Source organism: Myodes glareolus, chromosome 2, assembly GCF_982192425.1.
Source record: "Myodes glareolus chromosome 2, mMyoGla1.1, whole genome shotgun sequence".
NCBI lineage: Eukaryota > Metazoa > Chordata > Mammalia > Rodentia > Cricetidae > Myodes > Myodes glareolus.
In genome coordinates, this window is record NC_142027.1 from 100,159,378 (window position 1) to 100,181,441 (window position 22,064).

The 22,064-nt window shown below is 49.8% G+C and overlaps 1 protein-coding gene across 13 annotated transcripts in view; it reads right to left on the minus strand.

Moving 5' to 3' along the window:
- Window positions 1-3,134: 3,134 nt before the first annotated feature.
- Window positions 3,135-22,064, minus strand: part of Trrap (transformation/transcription domain associated protein) — a 96,783-nt gene continuing 77,853 nt past the window's right edge. For 4 of the 13 annotated variants that reach the window (XM_048436757.3, XM_048436763.3, XM_048436760.3 and 1 more), the window contains 13 exons: window positions 21,612-21,712; window positions 20,128-20,329; window positions 19,197-19,361; window positions 17,798-17,891; window positions 16,513-16,712; window positions 15,605-15,866; window positions 13,174-13,399; window positions 11,571-11,788; window positions 9,375-9,559; window positions 8,866-8,943; window positions 6,031-6,234; window positions 5,750-5,944; window positions 3,135-4,242 (listed from right to left, as the gene is read on the minus strand). In XM_048436757.3, the coding sequence (XP_048292714.3) occupies window positions 3,958-4,242; window positions 5,750-5,944; window positions 6,031-6,234; window positions 8,866-8,943; window positions 9,375-9,559; window positions 11,571-11,788; window positions 13,174-13,399; window positions 15,605-15,866; window positions 16,513-16,712; window positions 17,798-17,891; window positions 19,197-19,361; window positions 20,128-20,329; window positions 21,612-21,712 (2,415 nt within the window). In that variant the 3' untranslated portion in view covers window positions 3,135-3,957. The remainder of the gene's footprint in view (window positions 4,243-5,749; window positions 5,945-6,030; window positions 6,235-8,865; window positions 8,944-9,374; window positions 9,560-11,570; window positions 11,789-13,173; window positions 13,400-15,604; window positions 15,867-16,512; window positions 16,713-17,797; window positions 17,892-19,196; window positions 19,362-20,127; window positions 20,330-21,611; window positions 21,713-22,064) is intronic. The other 9 variants (XM_085684007.2, XM_048436771.3, XM_048436766.3 and 6 more) reach the window with 6 other exon arrangements.

Here is a 22,064-nt window from a genome sequence, read left to right on the forward strand (position 1 = left end):
AAAACAAACACTCATGCATCTGTATGGTATGGAGAGGGACTCGAGCCTCCGAGCTGGAGTCACAGGTGGCTGGCGCTGCCTGATGTGGGTGCCAGGATGGAACTCTGGTCTTTATTACAGCAGCAAGTGCTCGGCACAGTCTCTTCCCCTCAGAGCAACGCTTGGTATTTACAGAGTGAGACGGGACAGAGGATTTTAAAGAGTGAAGTTCTTATATGGGATGAAACTGGCAGAGTTCAAATCAGAGTGTCCTAATTTTAGGACATACAGAGAATATATTGACTGGAGAGATAGCTCCGTGGTTAAGAGCACTGGCTGCTCTTGCAGAGGACCCAGGTTCAGCTCCCCACATACCAGTTCACAACCGTCTGTAACTCCAGTTCCAGGGATGTGACACCACCCTTTGGCCTCCAAGGACACTGCATGTGTGTATGTGGTGCACAAACATACACATGCAAGCAAAACACCTATACACATAATTTTTTTAAAATAAAGAAAAACGAGACAACGTATTTTTACAAAGTATTTATAAAATTTATGTCAATAGAAATGAGGTATTCAAAAAATGTGTCACTACAAAAAAAATCACCGACACACACAGAAAGGCAGCAATAAAAGAGACAAGCTATGAAGAAGCAGTGAGGGACAACAGGTGTCAAACCACAAGCAGAAGCCTTTCTGTTGGTAATTCCTTTAAATGTAAATGGGTTAAACCCCTTAGTCAAAAGATGCAGGCTTCTGAAATGTCATGGGGTCATCCAGATGTTAGGCTACAAAACAAGTCTTAATTCTTACAAGGCTGAAGGCATGGACTGGCGAGGTGGGTGAGCACTTCCCGCCAAGTCTGACAACTTGAGTTCCATTCCCAGGTCGCACATGGTAGGAGGAACCGCCTCCTAAAGGCTGTCTTCCGATCCTCACACATGCTGCACTCCACCCCCCAAAGTCCTAGCATGTTTCCAATCCCCAAAGTTCTAGTATGTTTCCAATCATGCATGGGGAAGATTTAGAAACCAGTCACAAAAAAAAGTGAAAAACTCCCAAGCGTGAAAATTATACCCCAATGACTAATGGTTTCAATGTGAGAAAACCAGAACATGTTTAAATGAATAGGAAGTACAATAGACCCAGTTTACATACACAGAAACACCATCAGTTGGCTGCCAGTTGCCAAACTCTGTAAAAAAATTAATCATCAGGAAATGGGGTCGGGAAAATGATACATACACCCATGCAAAAGAATTAAGCTGCACACCTTAGACCAGATACATGTGTTAACTCAAAATGGGCCCAAAATATAAAACACATCAAAGTACTTACTCTCAGAATGTGGAGGCTGAGGCAGAATTTCTTCAAGTTTAAGGTCAGCTTGAGTGGCCACAAAGTAAGTTCCAGATCATCCTGAGCAAGAGCAAAACCCTGTCTTAATAAATTAATCAGCAGAGGGCTTGGGAAGAACTGGAGTAGAGCACTTTCCCAGTACAAAGAGTGCCCTGGGTCTGTCCAATTCCCAGAGCACCATAGACAGGCAGGCGTGGAGATGCGCGCACTTGGACAGTGGTGCACACACCTGGTCCCAGCACTAGAGAGGCGGAGGCAGATGATCAGAATTTAAGATTATCCTCAGCAACATAGGAAAATTGAGACTATGATGGGCTATACAAGACCCTGTCTTTAAAGAGAACACACACACACACTTTAAATGGTAGTCCTCTGTAAACGTGACCTCTATAAATGAGTGCCCGCATTCTAAACAGGCAGCCTTAAGCACAACTCCAGGCATTACGATCACACTGGGCTGAGAAAAGCTTGGCTCATGTCACCACGGCATCCCGGATCTCCTGTCGTGGGACCCTCAGTCTTTCTCAGTCTGGAACACAGATGCCAGGTATTCACTGGCAAAGACCCTTCCTATTCTGGCCATCGCTGTACGGTTGGCTGTTACCGGTGGGGGTGGGGGTGGGAGAGGCAATTCCAGAGTGACGGCACGGTTGAGCCTGGCAGGGAACCACAGGCCTCTTCCTCAGCAGTAGCAGACTCTAGACTGGCTTTGGCAGGGTGAGAATCAAAGGTTGCTTTACTACTCAAGCCTGGTGCAGCATGACGACCTTGATGTCCCCATCCGTCATCAACTCCCGCTGGTCCAGCATCTGAGACACTTTCTCACCAAGGGTGCAATTCTCTGGAAACTGAGCATAGCGGACCATGAAGAACCTGCAGGAACGTCCGTCAGGTGGATACCATGCCGCCCCTCAGCCTCAGTCGGTAATCCAGGGTGCAGCTTGGGATGGAGTTCAGCGGGTTCCCACTTGCTCCAGGATTGGCTCTTAGAAGGGCTCCTCACTCTCTGTAAGCTGGCCATGTGTAGAGCCATCCCCCTCTTTGACCAAGGGTTCACATAGCCCAAGGGCTGGAGATTGATACAAAGACTCCAGTAAGGCTACTGGGGCCAACCAGCCTTCAGGAAGGAGCTCATAGCCAGGTCACATTCCAGCTGTGTGCTGGGGTGTACAGCTACCTTCCTCTTAAGAGCCAGTAGGCTGTGTTCCTCAGACTTGACTTTTCAGTCTAGGGTAAGCTTAGCTTCAAGAAATGGTCTCTGCTGGCTGAAGACCCGGGGAAGGTAGATTGAGAGTTCAAGGTCAGCAGAGGGTTGTGTTGATCCAGCTCCATGTGTCATAAGCAGCTGTGCAGAGTCCTTGTAGAAAGCTGGCACCTGCCAACGGCAAACTCCTTGAGACTCAGAGTCTATGTTTATGTAGGAGTCACACATCCTATGTCATGCTAATGTCATAGCTATATGCTTAGGGTTATCTCACGTCCATTGAGGATTGTCTTATGTCCACTTTGGTTCATACTGCCTTCCCAGAATGGAGGAACTGGTCAGGGTTGAGACTGGACAGATGAAGGCCAGCTGAGTATCCAGCAGGATCCACACGGATGGTTACAGACAGCAGGATGAAGATGGACAGCCCTGCACGCTGCCAGAGTCAGGACTGGCATTCCTGTCACCTGGTTTGCTTTGACCCTTGGAGCCAAGACCTCCTCCAGCTGTGACCGTGGGCCACGGGTCACACGCCACTCTGTCCAGACGACACACAGAAGCACGCTAACACAAAAATAGGGGACCACAATACTTTTATAAAATATTTATTCTAAAAAAAAAAATCACACTGTACAAATTTAGCTAGAACCTTCTCAATGCTCAGATTTATAAAAATGTCAACGTAACAGAGACCAAAAGGGACAAACTTTCACCGCTTTCGTTTCAAGTTAGGAAGGAAAAACAAATGATTTGTCTTTTTTTTTTTTCCTGGTACAATGATAGTAAATTTCTAAAAGAGATCCAACAAGCCAGCAGCAGAAAGTGCAAGGTTGGCCTGCTGACTCCACAGTTCCGTTTCCGCCCCGCTGAATCGAAATCTATGAGGCCAACCACAGCTTTCCCCGCAGGGCAGGCAATGCAGGCTCACTGAGCCACGTCAGAGACTTAGTGAGATTCCCCAAAGCCAGTGACAGACAGAGTGACAGTCTGTGCTAGAGAAGAAAGCCTGTCTACTGCTCCTGTTCCTGCTTCTCTAAGCCTGTGGATTTCCTGGACCCTGCTGAACACAGCTGCTCAGAGGTGTAGTTTCTGGATGGTAAGGGGATACAGGGACCTTCTCAACCTGCCTGTCACTCCAGGCTGGAGTACCACAGGAGGAAATCCCAATCTGGGAATCCAATCCTTAATTAAAAAGCATCTCAGAAGCTGCTCTGTCGGGCTCTGCCATCTCTAATGGCCTGGCCATCTTGTGTGCAGGGCTCTCTCCAGGACAAATCTCACGCTCTTCCACACACAAACTACTGGGAAGGGAACTAAATGAAGTGGGTAACAAGGCAGAGCGAGGTCTCAACAGCCGTGGGCTCAGAGGCTGAGAGGCACATTTCACATTCTGGGTGGGGTGAGAGTTGAGGTCACAGCCACGGGTGCCAGGCAGGGTCCATGCGACATAGGTTGTCCAGGCTATTGGCGGCGGCCACCAGGGTGTTCACCTTGCTCTCCCCGCCATCAAACTGGGCCAAGTTGTGCAGGCGGGTCATGATGGCAGTGACAGCTTTCTGAACCAAGGAGACCAGCTGCTGGCTGTCCATGTTCTCAGGCTGCCCGGCGGCCGACAATGGAGAGGAAGTGTCCTCCTGGGTCTTTTTGTGCCAAGCAATGATCTCGTCCCGGAGCACAGTTTTCAAAATGCCATCCACCTGTGCAAACGAGAGGGGAAACGGCTTGTGTTCCATCAGGGGTGACTGGGGCAGTTTTATGGTGTGGGCCCATCTAACAAGAGTGGCCAGGGCCAGACTGCCACCCAGGGACTAAACAAAGCACTTCTTCTCTGACACAACACTGGGATATCTGCTGGGAATCCACTGGAATGTACCAGTGTCCCAGGCACAGGGGGACACCCAGAAGTGGCAGGCTTGAATGTTGTGTCCTGCCACCGTGCTCAGAGCAGACAGTCTTGTGCTTGCCAGGGTGCTGAGGGCATCTTGGTGAGGCACACAGGTGAAGGGTAAGTAAGGTCAGTCCCGACTTGAGCTACACACACACACTTCTCTGCACCAGGTCACTGAGTCACTAACCTACAGCTCCCCAGCAACCCTTAGCAACTCGCATTTTGTGACAAACACATCCTGAAACATATTTGGGGAGTTAGAGACACTAGGCTGATCTGGCCTGGACTGGTTTTAGGAGCATACATGATAAGACAAACTGTCCCTAGAATTAACTCCTAGGTGAAAAAAATGCCCTATTTACCATCTTTTATCTATGAATAACTGGGCATTCGTGAGCAGTCAGCTGAGGCTTACATAACCCAAGCCTTCCAATCAAACCAAAAACCCCATCTTTACTTTACATCCCTAGGAACCAGCTCTTCCTCCTCTTTCTTGCTCCAGCATCTGCTCCACACTCTGAATATTGTCCGCACTTCACCTCTGAAACCCCCTTGCTATCTGCCGGCTTGACAGTTATAAATTTTTAAACATTTTAATTTTATTTCATGCTTTTGAATGTTTTTAACTTGTAGCATTTAAGTGAAGATGCGTCCAGTGCCCACATTAAGTCAGTAGAGTTACAAATGGTTGTGAGCCACCATGTGGGTGCTGGAAATTCAACTGGGGTGCTCTACAAAGTGACTAGTGCTCTGTCTAACTGAGCCAACACTCCAGCCCCCAGCACTGGTTTTTTAGACAAGAGCCTCAAACCACCTGGTCTACAGCAGCAACCGCTGGCCCTACCTACTAGTACACCTTGCATATCCTAGGTGTCTGTGTCTGCTTGGGCCTCACTTCCGCCCTGGAGAAGGGAGGCAGCATGCCAGAAAATACTTCAGCCCTTTCAGGCCAGGAAGCATGTAAGATGGGGGCCAGAGCCGGAAGTTGCTATAGAGAACTCATTAGTGTCTCTGGCCACACCATCTTGAACGCGCCTGATCTCATCTGATCTCGGAAGCTAAGCAGGGTCGGGCCTGGGTAGTAGGTGGATGGGAGAACTAATAAGTAGGGGTTCAACTGAGCACTTTAGATTCCTTTTGGCAAAGTGCCCCCCCTTTCATTCTGTACATTTTAAGACAACAAACATTGCAAGCCTTCCTCAACTACTCCATTTCTAACAGGTCCCTTCTTGTTCGCAGGCCTAGAACACCACTGAGCGCCCGGGTGGAACTAAAGAATCGGTTCATACTTCTCACAGGAAGATGCTGAGACCCACCTTGAAGTTGGGCTGGGCAAAGCACCGTGCAACAGCAATCATGGAGGCAGTCAGCGGGCCGGAGACACCAATGGTGGTCAGGAACTCAGAAATGTTGGGTGTGAGGCGGAAAGGGACTGGACGGTTGGCATCTAAGTCCCCAGTTGCATCATTTATGTCAAATCGGAAGTAAGCGACGTTCAGCTTTCCTGTGTCCTACATTTTAGAGGGAGATATTTTTAAGCTCCACACTGGCAGGGCAGAGGAGTCAAGGCAGGGTCTGTCTGTTGACAGCAAACTACCTGAGCAATCTGTAACATCTCAGGGTTGAGTCTATTGAGATGCAGGACGAACTCTGCGAAGCCGATGAGCGCCAGCTGGATGGTGAACATTTTCCGGAAGGTCCAGTAGTCTGTAGCGTTGGGGAAGGTGTGCAGAGCCCACTCCTTCAGCATGCTGCGGGGGACCATGTTGCTCTGGACCTCTTTGAGAATGTCTCGGAGGACCTGGAAGACATCACTCTATGATTCTTTGCCCATGTTTTGAGCAGATAGAAAGCTCTTGTGTTGCGACTCCTGGCTTACTTAACGTCTGACTGAACACTGCAGACCTCAGTTTCCCGCTAAGCCGACGTACCCACCGCCAGTGCGGCTGTCTGAAGGGAAGCCACAGCTGTGTGGAGCATGCCTCCCAGGGTCAACACACAAAGCTACTTTCACCTCTGCTGCCTCAGAAAGCAACAGCCAGCTAACAAAGGGGACAAAGGAAGCTGGACACCAACATCTTCTTTAAACCATGCACAGAGAAGTGTCATGAACCAAAGAGCTAATCAAAAAGAGAACAGACATTTGCATGAACTCAGTTCTGTGCTGCAAGACACCAAATCTCAGGAACTTCAGAGACAGCTTTAGTCCAGCTGGGAAAAGTCTTCTCTAGAAATCAAACGCTCCCTTCTAACAATGGCCAGATGAGCTCTCTGAGCTCTCGTCTAGGAGCAACAGGCTGAGTCTTGGCAATTTCATGTGTCTTCCTGCCAGGCTCCCCTACCTCCACAGTGGCCAGGGCTGCTAAACCTCATCCCAAGAGCTGTCCCCAACTGACCTATCTGATCGACAAGGTCTGACCCTGTTTCAGTCAAGTTCACTTGGCAATACAGTGTTTACTAAAGAACCGAGGGTAACTACTTAACACTGCAGGTATCAGAGACCACACCATCACCTGGAGCCTGCAAGAGCCTGGCCAAACACAAGAGCTGGTGCAGGAGAATGGTGGGAGGAGCAGCAGCTTCGACACAACCAGAACATTCCAGGAACTTAGAAGGTCAAGTGTATTTAACTGTATGTGACCCTGAGGTTCTGTCCCAGTAGGAGTGAGAGCAAAGATAAAGCTACAAATTGTTGAATCATGCTGATAGCATGGCCCAGACAGACACCAGCAAAACAGACATGAGGCAGATTGGTTCAAACATCTCAGAACACCTGTCAGATCAAAAGCTGGGTGCTAGTTTAGTGGTAGCGTGCTTGCCTAGCGTATGTGAGGTCCTTGGCTTAGACCCCATACTGCCAAATACACACACATGCACACAAATGCACCCATTGAGCCAGCTACTGACTTCCAAACTGAGCTGATTTCAACAGCTACCTACAACAGAGGAACAAAGTCTAGGAGAGTCACTGTGTCATATACGAATGTCTAGAATTCAATATAAAATACAAATCAGGGGCTGGAGAGATGGCTCAGCAGCAGGCTGCTATTGTGGAGGACCTGGATTGGGTTCCCGGCACCCATGTGACTGCTTGCAACTCTAGATCCAGGGGGCCCACCACCCTCTCTGACTTTCAAGGGCACCAGACACACAGACAGTACACAGATACGCATTCAGGCAAAAGCGCACATATACATTAAAAACGAGTACTTAAAACAGAGAAACTGTTTAACTTAAAAACAGGTAGGGACTGAACAGGCATCATGCAAGGAGAAAAGATAAGTAGCCAGTAACACAGAAAGACTCTTGTCACCACTGGGGAGCAACTACTAGTATTTCATGCCCCACCCCGGTGGCTACAAGGGGGGAAGGCAGTGGCCATGACACAGGAATTAGGACACACACCACAGGCACTCTAGAATGTAGGTCACTCAAATGTTAAAAACGTTCACTATGGAACCCAACAATTCTACATCTGGGCGTAGAGATAAATATATTCTCAGAAGAAATGAATACAAATTCACACAGGCAAGTGTGACAACGTCCACAGCAGCTCTCGTTATGTAGCCAAAAATAAACAAATCATCCAGAAGCGACAACTGATAAACGGACAAACTGAAAGCACTATGCTCACACACTAGAGGAGAAAGTGGCAATGGAAAAGGAACACAGGCTAGCAGAGTGGATTCAACCACTGCACGAGGGAAGTCAGACATGAAGTCCAATTCCATTCGTGTCATGTCAACATCAGGCAACTCCAGAGACAGAAAGCGCCATGGACCACCTGGGGCTGGACCTGGGTAAAGATGGGGCGTGGTGGCCAATGGCTATACAGCTAAGGATCAGCTATAGACACTCCAGTGTGAATCTTATCTCAGTAAGTGTTACTAGAACCACAAGAATGGAGCAGAGTCAGCACAAACCAGCCGGAGCAGAGAGGAGGCCGGGGAGCTGGTCACCCAGTGTGGCCAGTGTTTCTCCTCAGACAGTCTGAGAGCTGGACCAACACCACTCCCCGGGCTACTAGTGAAGCACAGACGCTGTAGCTAGCGGCTTCCTCTGATGGCCTTGCTCATGACCTCTGCCCGAGGGGGCTCAGAATGACCAGGCCATGACCTGTGCTATAAAACACCCAATTCTCCCTCAACTGACAAGGCCTCCGTTCTGTCTAGAAGCCTATGAGGGAGGAAGCAGGGACTCACTCCCTCTGCCTGAAGGGGCAGGGAGCTGCCTCAGACCATGCCAGCCAGGACCACCTCAGGCTCTCCCTGCTGAGGAGGTGGAAAGGACACCCTGTGAGCTCTAGCCTCCTAAATAAAGCCCAATGTTGCAGGACCCAGAGAAACTACAATGAGCCCCAGGCAACACAGGGCAGGTCATGGCTTCCACCCCGTGGCCTCTCCTGGTAATGCACAGAAGGACCCCGTGGCACCTGGGGAGGGGCCAAAACAGCTGCCTCTTGCCGCTCCACACAACCCTGGACAAAATCTTCCCAGCCAAGGGCAGGAATCTGCAAATAAGGAGAGGGCCCTCTGTCACCCTGGGAGCACAGGCTGTCTGGGATCCTATGGCCCACTCGTGCTCCTGCCCCAGGCAACCCACACAGCTGGATCCCAAAGGTTTTGGTCGGTCACATTCAGCATTTTAGAAACCCCACAGGGTCTAGACAGGTGTCACCCAATGTCATTGGCTGCCAAGTGAGCATGCCATCCACTGGTGTTTAAAGTCTAATTTCTGAGTTTAGCTCTAAGTGCAGGGCAGGGACAATGGACACTCTGAGGTCAAGAGCCTCACCACAAACCCCCTGCAACAGATGGTCACCAGCCATCTGACCTCTCCCATCTATCTCATCAGGAGTGAGGAGTCCCTCGCAGGACAGCCCACTGTAACCAAGCAGCATGGACAGAAGCCCCGGGCAGTAGATGGCCTCCTGCCTGGTACCTGGTGACTGGCCTGCGTTCCCCGTGCCTGCACTGTGGCCAGCCTGTCATAGTAACGGGAGATGGGGTTGTCGTGCTCAATGCCTTTCTTGGCACAGCGCTGCTTGTAGATCTCCACCAGGGAAAGCGAGGAGGGGTTGTCTTCCACGAGGCGCATCTGTGGGGACACAGCCACAACCCGAGGAACTGGGGAAAAAGGAGGCAGGGTGAGCAAGAGTGACCAGGTCAGCACTCAGCACTCCCTTCCCGCCACCAGCCCGGAGCACACACCTCAGTTACTCAGCAGATGCCGTAGACACCAGCTGTAGGGTTAAGTCCTTGACAGGTGCTCTCAACAGCATTTAGCACGGACTCTGCCCATGCTTAGTCCTTAGAGGCCTTCTCTAGCTGGGCCACCCTAGCTCTAATGCACCTGTTATCTGTCTACCTGCAACTAGAAGGGCTGGCTCCAGCTCTGCACAGAAAGGCAGCCGACATGTCTGTCACCTGAGGTTCAGTGAGACTCCACTATAACAGAAACCCTACAGTCTGTTCCCGACGACTGTAGAGCTGAGGTGAGGCTTCTTGAGTAGTGTGTGCTCTGGGATGGCATCTGCCATGGCCAAACTCCTGAGCTCCAGCTGGGAGCAACCAGCAGGTTGGTACACCACCTGCTGCCATGGCACCAGGGCTGCCTCCCTGTGACGCCAGCCAGCAGAGTCCCTGACTTATGGGCACTTTGGGTTTTTCATGCCTATGGGGGCAGTTTAGTGATTAAACAAAAGAATAATTAAGATACTACTTTAAGGAGTAAAGTCAGCTGGAGGGAGCCAAGACTGACTGCCTTCCTCGGGCTGCACAACCTGGTGCGTCCTGTTCTGCTGCGAGCCCAAAGACTGGGGTAGTACTGGTGGGCTGCACCACAGATGCTTGTGCTTTCTAATTTTAGGAGACCACGGCTAAACCACAGCTGTGGACTTCCATCCAGGAGAAATTCCCATGATCCCAAGACACCAAGCTGGACTTACTGCCTGCTAACCCAGGGGTGGGAGGCAGCGCGGAACACATGCTGGTATGTGACCACATTTCTGATACAACAAAATTCTTCAGATTTCTTTTTGAATTCAAAAGACTTATTTTAGCTGGGGGAGGCAAGAAGCAGGTAGATCTCTGAGTTTGAGGCCAGCATAGTCTACACAGTGATAGTGAGTCCCTATCTCAAAAAAACCAAAGAATATGTAACAAAGCAACACCTCCCCAAACCTATAGATTTTTATCTATTTACTCACTTTTTTATTTTTAAAAAAGATTTGTGTGTGTTTGTGTGTGCGTGTGTACGCGTGCGCACACGTGCATGCACGTGCTGCCTAAATGTATGTAGGCACACCATGAGAATACCTGGTGACCAGAGCGACCAGAAAAGAGTTACAGATGGCTGTGGGCCGTCATGTGGACGCCGGGAAACAAACCCAGACCTCTGCAGGAACAGGCAGCTGAGTGGGGAGCCATCCTCTAGCTCCTCATCTGTATTTGTTACAGTATGTGTACACTGTGTCTGTGTGGTTGTGTGCATGGGAGTGCAGCTTCTCATGGCCGACAGAAGAGGGAGCTGCAGCCTCAGGAACTGGGGTGAAAGCAGCATGTGGTCTCACGCACCGAACATCATCTTCTGGCTCCGAATCCACAGATTTTAGGATATTAAAAGTTAAAGGTCAAATGTCTCTGATCAAAATGAGCTAGGCTAAGCTGGACGGGGAGGCACATTAATAACAGCATGTGTGGGAGGCAGAGGCAGGCAGATCTCTGAGTTTCAGGTCAGAGAGACTGCCTCAAGAAAATAAATAAATAAAATAATATAAAAAACCCAGAACATCAGAAGGGGTAGGGAGTAGGGCTGGTTACACCTTTGTTGTCAGAAGACCAGTCCATAAAGGATTAGAGTTTAGGCCCTTACAGGAGGGTTCCCAATTTCAGAGATTACACACCAGGAAGCCCAGGGTAGAGACTGTATTGGGAACAACCTGGTAACATGGCCAGCTGCTCTTGGTGTAGCCCCAAGAAAAAGCAACCCCACACAGAACTATAGCTCCCAAGCAAGACTGTACAGAGCTGGACACAGGCGGGAGAGCCCCAGTGTGAGCTCTGAGCCCACAGTGAGAGATCAGTTGAGGCAGGGCATGCCCACAGCTTCCCTGTCATACAGATGTGGCTCTCATACCTGTGAAGAACAAGTGCCTCTTGGTGGTCTCCTTTCTCTTCTCCAGGCAAGGGTTCAGCAGGCGAAGCAGCTGCAGCACACGCTCCTCCCGCCGTGACTCGGTGAGGCAGGCATCATTCATGACCAAGTACGGGTAGATCTTGCCGTTGTGTCCCCGGATGTAGAGCCTGCGAGCTGCCGTGTTGTGCTTCTGGACAATCTCCACTCGGGGCATGAAGCTGCAAAGCAGATGGAGGAGAGCATCAACTGACCCTTCGTTGGGGAAACAAGAGTGTTAAGGACTGTCACAGACAAACAGGCAGGGCGGCCGGTAATCTCGGATGTATCAAGGACTGACGGAAGGAAGCCAGGGAGGAGGGAGACTCAGAGGAAAGGGGAACAGGTCTGGGTGTGTGCAAAGACAGGGTCAATTCAGAAATAAGCAACAAGTTGCCTGCCATTTACTGGAGGCAGCCTCTCCAGAGCGCTGCTAATCCTCAAGTGGAATTCAGCACACTCTAGTCAGCTCTACAACTGCCAACCATGCTCTGACTTTTATTTGCTTATTTTGGCTTTTTTGTTTCGTTGAGACAGAGTTTCTCTATACAGCTCTGGCTGCCCAGCAACTTGCTTTGTAGACCAGGCTGGTCTCTTACTTACAGAGGCCCTCCTGTCTCTGCCTCCCGAGTGCACCACCACCGTCCAGCTTCTAATTACATTTTTATTTCCATTTTGCATACATGATGTACTTGTGGTGATCAGAGTGGGCTCTCTCCTTCCACCATGTGGATTCCAGGTATTGGACCTGGATCACGAGGTATGCGGTAGGCCTCTTTACTCACTGAGCCATTCATTGGCCCCTTTTCTGTTGTTTTGGAGAGGGTCTTACTTGACCTGCCCGGCCTAGTACTTGCCGTGGAACCCAGAGTGGCTCTAACTCAGAACCATCTTCCTGCCTTAGCACTCTGACTAGGACTTAGAAATGTGCAGCACAACACCTGGGCACAGATATGCTTTTATATTGCATGTTAAGAGTTAATAAACAAACAGAATAACAATCTTATTTTCTATTTGGTAACTATGGTATCATACTGGATTACTGTATAAGGAAAGTGGCAGGGTAGTCAGGGAAGCTTGTCTTTACAATATACAGCTGAGGGGACCAGAGAGATGGTTCTGTAGGTAACAGCACTGGATGCTCTTTCAGAAGACTCGGGTTCAAGTCTCAGCACCCATGTGGTGGCTCACAATCGTCTGTAACTTCAGTTCCAGGGGACCTCCCCGCCATATATTCACGCACACAAAACACAAATGGACATGAAAAAAAGTACCACTTGTAAAACAAGATACAGCTGATAAGATATGCCAAGACCTCAATTGTCTAAGCACCAGTAAATGAAAGTTCAAAAACCAAAAAGAGTAAACCCCTGGCACAGTTCAGTCTGCCAAGTTCTATGGCGACTTAAAAAAGGTCTTTGCAAACAAACCTGGCCTTCTCTCAGGGCAGTAACCCTGCAGTCAGTTCAGGTCCTGGAAGACACCAACAACAGAACTGTCCGCCCCACACCAAGGAACCAGCATGGTAGCACCCCAAAGCCCTCTACACACCAGGCCCTGTGCTTACCGAGCGATCTTGATGTAGTAATGTGTTGGTTTAGGCATCAAAAACTCCCCAGGAATCTCCACTTCAGCTGTCTGAGCTGAGAAATTGCTTAAGAACCGACACTTTTCTTCTATGAGGAAGAATTTGGGAAGCTGCTTGGTTTTAGCTTCAAGGATTTTAATCCACTTTTTCAATTTTGAAATGAGATTATGAAGCTTCATGGATCCTGGGACACTAAAGTCAAAATCTGCAGAATAAAATAAGCACGATGAAAACCAGCTTCAAGGCTGGGTTAGCACAGCTGGCTGGTCAAGTCCTGGGATCCATCCAGAACTGCTGCGAGGGTGCGGGAGGCAAGGCGCCAGGCCTTTGGCTGTTCCACCTACAGCCCCTGTGTGAGCTGAATAGAAGCTTCTGTTTCGGGTTAGTCGATGTATTTCCTTCCTCCCTCCCCTCCACATCTGTTTCCATGACGACTGAGACCAGCCCCCGAGCTGCACTTTCTGTTCTGTTACTGAAGTCCTCTCAAGTCCTCACAGGGGCTGGTGCTGCAGCTCAGTGGAAGACCGGCTGCCTCGCTTCCCTAAGTCCTGGATCCAAACCCCGGAGCCTCAAGCGTGGGTTCTCTGAGACTCACCCCAGCTGAGGTGCCCACCAGTAATTCCCTTCCACGGCTAAGTCGGGATAACGACACAGCTATTCTATGCTCTACCTCCTGAAGCAGGCCTGGATAGTTTATGCAAGGAATATTCATGCACACCTTACTACATGAAAACCCCGAGTGCCCTCCCTTTTCTTTAGGGCTACTGGTGAAGACAAGCTCATTACCTACACACAGAATCTGGAGAAGGTCAGACTGTTCTCATTCACCTTTGGCTATATCTGAGGAAACCTTGTGATTTTAACTTAAATTTTTGGTTTTGTAGCTTTCACACTGAAAACTGAGTGCTTCAACTCATATCTGATTCTATTTCAAACTACACGGAATGGAGGGATCTGACGTATCAGATTAAGACAGTGAACACCGGCCTCCAGTTAAAAGCAGGTGGTCCTTGGGATGCCAGTAAAGTGTGATTGGTAAAACGGTCATCCCGTGTGCTTCCCTCTAACAGGGCGACGGCACTGCTGACTTCAGAGGCTAGCGTCTGAGCTAACAGTAGCAAGTTCCCTGGGGAAAAGGAGGGCAAAGCCCAAAAATTCTTTCTCTTATTTATCATCTCTGTGGGTCTATAATGTCTTTATGTGTGAATACAAGTACAGAGTGCAGGGTCACAGGCATGCACATCCCTGATGTTCCTCAACAAAGGTCTACCATGTGGAAGACGCAGAATGAGGCAGACTGTGCCACCCTCAAACACCTTATAAGTTCACCAACAGGAGCCCAAGCGGTCCCAGACCGACCCGTGAGATGACAGGGCCACACTCTGCAAGCCAGGTAGAGGGACAGTAGGCTGTGGCTGGAATTCTAAAGCATCTTGCATAATCAACAGGTATCTACTATAGGTACACACACAACACACCATTTTAGCTGCATTCTTTTTTCAAGACAGGGTTTCCCTGTAGCTTTGGAGTCTGTCCTGGAACTAGTTCTTGTAGACCAGGCTGGCCTTGAACTCACAGAAATCTGCCTGTTTCTGTCTCGCTGTCTCGAATGCTGGGATGAAAGGTGTGCATCACCACCACCTGGCTTTAGTTGCATTCTTTAAGGATAATATGGAAATCATTGAAGTTTTGGGACTGGAGGTGTGGCTTAGCAGTTGAGTATTCAGCCAGCTTGAGGGAAAGAAAGAAATACATTCCATGTTGCCTATAGTTTCAGTACGTATCAGTGAAAAATGATGTTTTAGACACTTATAAGAACAGTAAGTAAAAATGTTTCATTTTAGAAACTGAGGCGCCTGCGTCTTGTTTCCATGTCCTCTCTGACGGTAATGACCTCTTTGGGATAAGTCGCTCTAAACAGCATGTTGCGCTCTGTGCCATGTAAACACATATGTGAGCTAGGGAGTGGTGAGGTTCCCTCAGATGAGGCGGGAAGAGACCAGGGGAGGATTTGAACACCTACAAGCATAGGAAAGAAAATGCCTTCACATGAACCACAAGTAATAAAACAGTCCCCCTGTCATCCTGCCTCCTGTGCTGCAAGTTTGCACCCCACTTATCGAGCCTGCATTTTATCCTTTGAAGTCCTCTACCTCACCTTGTAGCTCTGCCCTAAAACCAAGCGAGGCAAGGCCACATTCTAGCTCTTCAGTGGAAAGCAAGGCATGAAGTCAGACTGCTGACATTCCTGGCTTCCTTAGGTTTTAAGTATTGAGACGGGGTCTCACGACATTGCTCTGGCTGTCCTGGAACTTAAGAGGTCTGCCTGCCTCTGCTTCCCAAGTGCTGGTGTCACACCTGGCCTGAGTTTAACAAAGTTGAAGAAGCATGTGCCCAGTGCAAGGCTCACCTGTGGTGAACTGGCCCTTCAGCTTCTGGAAGACGGGGTCCTGGGCTGTGGCTTGTGCCCGGCGGGCCAGAGACTCAGAGGCCGCACTGGAGAACATGGTTGAGACGTTGGACACGTTCTCCAGGCCCACTCCGAAAGTGCTCACCAGCTTCTTGACAAAGTTAAGCGTGTGAGGAGTAATCTTGGCGTCCGACACAGCGCCGCTCTTTTCAAAGGCGACAGAGTAACATTTTGCCAGGCCTTGCTGGAGCTGCCTGAGCACCTGGCAGAAGAAATGAAGACCATCAGCCAGAGGGCAGCGAGGCAGCCAAAGGCGCCGCCAGACCTGACCACTCACCCAGTCGTTTCTGCCTTTACCAACAGCTGGCAGCCGGTGCTACCTATGAAGTCTCACACCAACAAGCTGGCCCAGAGCCCAGTAAGACAACACTACAGGGCAGGAAAGCTGGTGGGTTGTGTCACCAGCTGAGGTGACTGCCCTCAAGGAGAGAGCACAGTCCTTCCCTCACACAGTCAGAAGTGCCTGAAGCTGTGGAGGGTACCGCAGCGAGGAGTGGCTGCCTACCTTCATTTCCCTCTCGTCATCACATGTAGTCCAGGATGGTTTGGAACTCCTGAGATTCCTGTCCCTACCTCCTGAGTTTCAGGACTGAAGGAATGGGTCACCATGGTTTGTTTACATGGTGCTGGGCTTTGTGTACTCCAGGCAAGCATTCTACCTACTGAGTTACAAACCCCCCCGCCCTCATCCACTCCCCATTTATTCAATGACTTGAAGCTGCATGGCTACCTACATTCAACTGTCAACAGCGGGCTGACCAAACACCCAGTCTGAGGACAGCATGTGTGCAGACACTTCTGTCCACTTCCTCTATGGGAGGCGGCAGTGCAGCATCGGGCCCACCTACCTCCTCGTGCCAGTTCTCTCTGAACCAGACCATCTGGTCGACGATGCCTTCCAGGGAAGACAGGAGGGTGGGGTGAAGCTCCCGCTGCATGTGCATGATGCGGCTGCAGCGCCACATGGGCGCCGTTGCTCTTATGGGCCCTGGATCTGATGCAGAATGGGACTGGTTACCCACTGAACTGGGCTGCTGTTGTCCAGAATCTGAGAGCAACACACACAACGCCAATGTCAGCGCAAGACCCACTTATGACGAGTTTAGAGTGCTCCAGGGCCCACTGGCCACAGGTTTGTGCCATTGTGGGACCAGACCTTTCACCCCAGGGACAAGGCAGAGATGCCCTGGTTCTAGGAGCAGCTGTCCCACTTGGCTGAGGAGCAGAGAGCATGGTCGGCTCTGCCCTGGCTACGGGTAGTTCAGGGAAAAGCCAGCGTGTGTGTGCGCCAGTGAACCAGAGTCCAAGTAGGCCAGGGCCATGGCTCCCTGAGCCCCTTTCGTCATCTGCCGTCTGACAGAAAATATTTGGAAAATGACGTCCCAACACATTCCTTGCTACTGAAGTTCAAAAAACTGAAAAGCAGCTAAAACAAAACAAAACTGGTCTACACACTTCATTCACTCACTTGCAAATGATGTTTTTGAAAAACAGTCTCTCTCTGAGAAACATGCTACAGAACACTGCATGACCGATTTCTGGCTTGAGCTCACTGTATTTAGTCAGGAACTAAGAAAATAACCTTCATCTTCAAATGACCAGCCAGAGAGTTGAGTGCACTGTGTGTGTCTGTGCCCACTTGGTCGTATTTCCTCTGGTGCAACATGAGGAGGCCAATGGTTTATGATGCACCAGAGCTTACCAAGTACCCCAACCACTAAGTCAGTCCTTTCCTCCTCAAGAATCTTCAATGTAATCTAAAGTCATATTCTTTGACTGTTCTTAGAACAACTGGAGGCCAGATTCTGACAGCTCAAGACAGTCCTCAACAGGTCCACAGCACATCTGCACACTGCCATCTTTGTGCTGAGCAGAGCTCTCTAATTTCCTACAACTGGGGCTTCACCAATTTATTCTACCTCCGGTACGTCACCCCCATGGACGCTTTTCCCGCTGTGGCAGGGAAGAACCACAAACTACTCAGCCATCAGGCTTAGTCCTCTGGCCCTGACCAAAGAGAAGACGACCACACAGAGGAGGAGCTGTGGGCAGGTGTGAGCCTGCAGCAGCAGTGCTCTGCGGTACCCCAGACTGACCCCCGAGACCCCCCCAGCCTTCCCAGCCAAGACATACCACTCTTATAGCGCTCTCTCTGCTCTATCTTCAGGGTCAGGTACAGCGTCCGGATGGGAAAGTAGACCGCTTGCGGATACACTCGTCCAACCTGCTGGGAGTCAGCAAGGAGTCAACAGCATTGTTCCCCAATACATATTCTGGGTGATGGACAATGTATACGCGGAGTTAAGCATGAGCAAGCAGTGAATGGGTTTTGGTTGTGCATTTGGGTCAAAGAGGCCAATACCAAGTGACTGACGTAATATATGTAGCTGTTGGCCACCAAATGAAATCTCTGGCTCAGTTGTTTAAAATCCCAACAGACCGCGTCTCATAAATTCTACTTGGTGACCATTAATGGCAGAAACCTTACTCTATTTTCTTCAGTAAATCTAAGGAAAGCAAGAGACACTGACCCCAGACCTGGATCTCAGCCAATCACAGATTCCTATGTATCTGTTAGTCTTGATATTGGGCTCAAGCCATTTCAAGCCATACAGTGACTCCAAATAAAGGAGAAGCCCACTAAGTGCAACATGTGGTCTGTGTAACTCTAGTCTGTGTAACTACTGGAGGACGCAAAGAAACATGTACTCAAGGGGGCAGGCATTAGTTCTATCATACTAGCTTGTGACCAAGGAGATTACCCTGTCACTCAGCCCCTTCCAGATGTGCCACAGAAGAAGACAGGCACATCTAACTGCCAAGGCCACGTGGCACCTGGCTTGTGTGTGTGCAGCTACTGCATTAGTGACAATACAGGACAGACTAAGGCGGTAACCTGGCAGCCAGGCTCTAGGCAAAACGTCAGGGTTCAGGAGCATCACTGCCACGTGTTCTCAAGCAACAGTGTCTTTTCTAGGTATCACAGGACAATCTCCATTGGACGAACCAATCAGACAGGTGCTGCCTGCTCTGTGGGGCACAGCGGGTGGCTGCTTGCTGACGCCTTGAGTATCCCACTCTAATCAACTGCACCACTACTACTTAAGAGTCTTCATCTAGGGCTGGAGGGATGGCTCAGCGGTTAAGAGCACTGGCCGCTCTTCCAGAGGTCCTGCGTTCAATTCCAAAGCAACCACATGGTTGCTCACAAGCATCTATAATAGGGTCTGATGCCCTCTTCTGGCCTGCAGGTGTACATGCAGGCAGAACACTCATCGACATAAAAAACAAATGTTGGTGGGGTGGTGGCGCATGTCTTTAGTCCCAGCACCCAGGAGGCAGAGGCAGGCGATCTCTTGAGTTTGAGGCCAGCCTGGTCTACAGAGTGAGTTCCAGAATAGCCAGAGATACACAAAAAATCCTGTCTCAAAAAATCAAACAAACAAACCAACAAACAAACAAATGCAAGGTCCTCATCCCTCAGACTCCTACATCCATATACTCCACGGGGTCCAGGTTTGCCTAACTCTACCTGGCTGATGAGGTTGAGGAGCAGCTTGCCCTCGGAGCCCACCAGGCAGGTGAGGAGCTGTGGAATCCACGCCAGCCACTGGATGGGGGGCACACCGATGCAGTACTTGTCCACAGCATCCGCCAGTGTATTCTTGTCATCATCAAAACTCAGAAGCCACAACACCTAAGGCAGAGGACATGTTTTAGTTACATGAGAATTCTGAGAACCTCAATCAAGTGGCTTTTCCCCGACCTTAAATGAAGTGGTGGTACTGGCCACAACGGGCAATGAATGCAAAGCTTAAACTAAACCTTTACAGTTGAAGACAATCTGTAACTTGAGTCCAGTTTTACTGCTAAATGATCCAACCTGGAGACCAGCAGTAACTGTTGGAGACGGCAGCGATTACCTGCTTGTTCACAGGTGTACCCTCACCCAGTCCAAACAGATTTTTATGAGAATCTGATCATCAGCAACCATAGCAGGCAAACCACAGGCTGGAGCCTGGTCCTGCAGAGCTTGTGACTGCAGAGTGCACGAGGGTGATGCTGCCACAGCACCCAGCTTAGCTACCATGTGTGTTCATGTACACCCCAAAGCTCATGTTCAACCCGGATTCGAAACCCCCAGCAGAGCTTATTCCTATGTCCACTGCAAGCATTAATTCTAACTGTGCTGAGGCACTGGATGGAGAGCGTGCCAGGGTGGATTTCTGTTCCTCTGGCCTAGAAGGTCCTGTCCAGAGTGTGACCCCAGAGAGCACTAGACATAAAGGAAAGGCCAAGACCCCAGGATGTTCAGGCCTCCACTTCCTTAGCTTCAACTGTGCAACGTCCCACTGTAGGGAGATGGAAGTGAGGGCAGGGAAGCAGACCTCACTCAGATTTGGAGCTGGACCTTGACCCAAGCCCAAAGCTGCTTTGCGGCAAAGATGAATCTCCAGTCTCACCTTGGCCAAGTACTTCCTAGATTTGCTCTCATTCTGGTGCCGGCAAGCATGAAGGTAGCAGGTGATGGCAGACACGCCCAGGTGCAGCTGCCGCTCCTTCACGAAGATGCTCTCCAGGTAGTCGCCCCACATGGCCCAAGCCTTCACCAGCACATCATGCATCTGCACAGCTGCTGAAAATGCTTTGTTGGCTTCCTCTGATCTGTGTGGAACCAAAACACACCACGTATGCGCCAAACACTGCTTCAGACACAGGATTTCAACCAAGAGCGGCTCACACCTGTCACCCCAGCACTCAGGCAGCTGGGGCAGGCAGGAGGATCAAGGTCAAAGCTAGCCCAGAACACATAGCAAGCTACAGGCCAGCCTAAGGAACGCTATCAGACACTATTTTATAAATCCACAATCAAACAACCAAACTGAACACTGAGTGATATTTAACATATTCACAGAACTGCTGCGTGGCCTTCCTTAAGCAGTCACGCTGATCCCCGGCAATGCCGAGCCCCCGGCCCCAGTCTGCTCTCCATTTTGGAGGAATGATGTACTTGACACACTTCTTCATCCTACGAACCTTCCAGTCAGACGTCACCCAGTGCAGTGCAGTGTTTCTGAGGCATCCACACAGAACCACTGGACTCTGCAGTTGCACTACTCCACTGGATGTGCAGAGAAGGCTGCTCACTTAACACGGATGCTGTTCTACACTGTCTGTAGTGACTAGTGCTGCTAGACACTCTGGAACAAGCACTGCTTTGCTTAGGAAACCTCTGGGGCCTAGGGCAACTTAATTTAGTCTTAATGTTTTCTGTGCAACCACCGCTCGTCAAATTACTCCACAACAGTGGTACAAGATACCATATTCCTACTGATGTATAGATCAGTCCTACTGATGTGTAGGACAAACCAGGAAAACATAGGCCCAAAGCTCAATTCCCAAACCAAACTAGAAGCCAATTCCAAAAGCACAGGAAAGGTGAATGACCAAGTAGGTGTTGCCTAGCAAGGCATGGTGTGGGGTTCTATACAACTTTCTGCTCCAAACTGGATCCCAGATGGATCTGGTCCACAGTCGGAGCTGACAGTGGCTCTAAAACAAAAACCGCTCTCCTAAGTTGGGCAGGAAATTGGGAGGCTCAACAGGATGAGAGGAGCTTGGATCCTGACTGGGTAACGCACAGAAACCAGCTAAAACAACGGAAGCCTACAACACATAAAAAGTAACAACTGTACTCCCAAGAGTCTGAGGGACCAGGTAAGGAGCCCTTGTCACCACCCGGACTGTGCTCAATCACTTTTCTCTAAGACACCGTGTGGGTCTACATACGGCTCTGCTGTGAGCTCTTCTCGGCAGAGGGCGCCATGCACGGAGCATCTCGCTAATATCATGAAAACCATGCGATTCAGCTCCAATCCTCACACTGGCTTCGCGTTCCTAAGGAAGAGCTAGAGACCCTGCCACCCGGTCCACACAGTCTGCGTACTTGTTTATCTGAGCCAGGAACATTCCCTTCAGAGCGTAGAACTCAGCTGTCATCTCCTTCGTGAAGTATTTCAGGTTTGTGGACTCAATGACTTCAAGGCCCTGTTTGGGAATGTAGAGAGGGAAAAGTCTATTGGAATTTCTAGACAATTCATCAAGTACTTACAAAGCCCACCTTTCTGAAGCACCATGTCCAGCCAGACTTGCTGTCTCTTTCACTTGGTTCTCCGGGCACAGGTAGGGCCAGGACTGACCTTAACTTCTCCTTTCTAATGTTTTCCTTCCTCAAACTAAGCACATGGCAGAACAGATCACAGATGCAGTTTTAACACTGAATGCTTTCCTTTCATTCCTTTTTTTGAACAGTTTCCCACTGTCAAGCTGTGTATGGAACATTCTCATCTTCCTTCCTCTCTGCCTGGCCTAGGAGCCCTGACATGGCCACCTCTGCAGG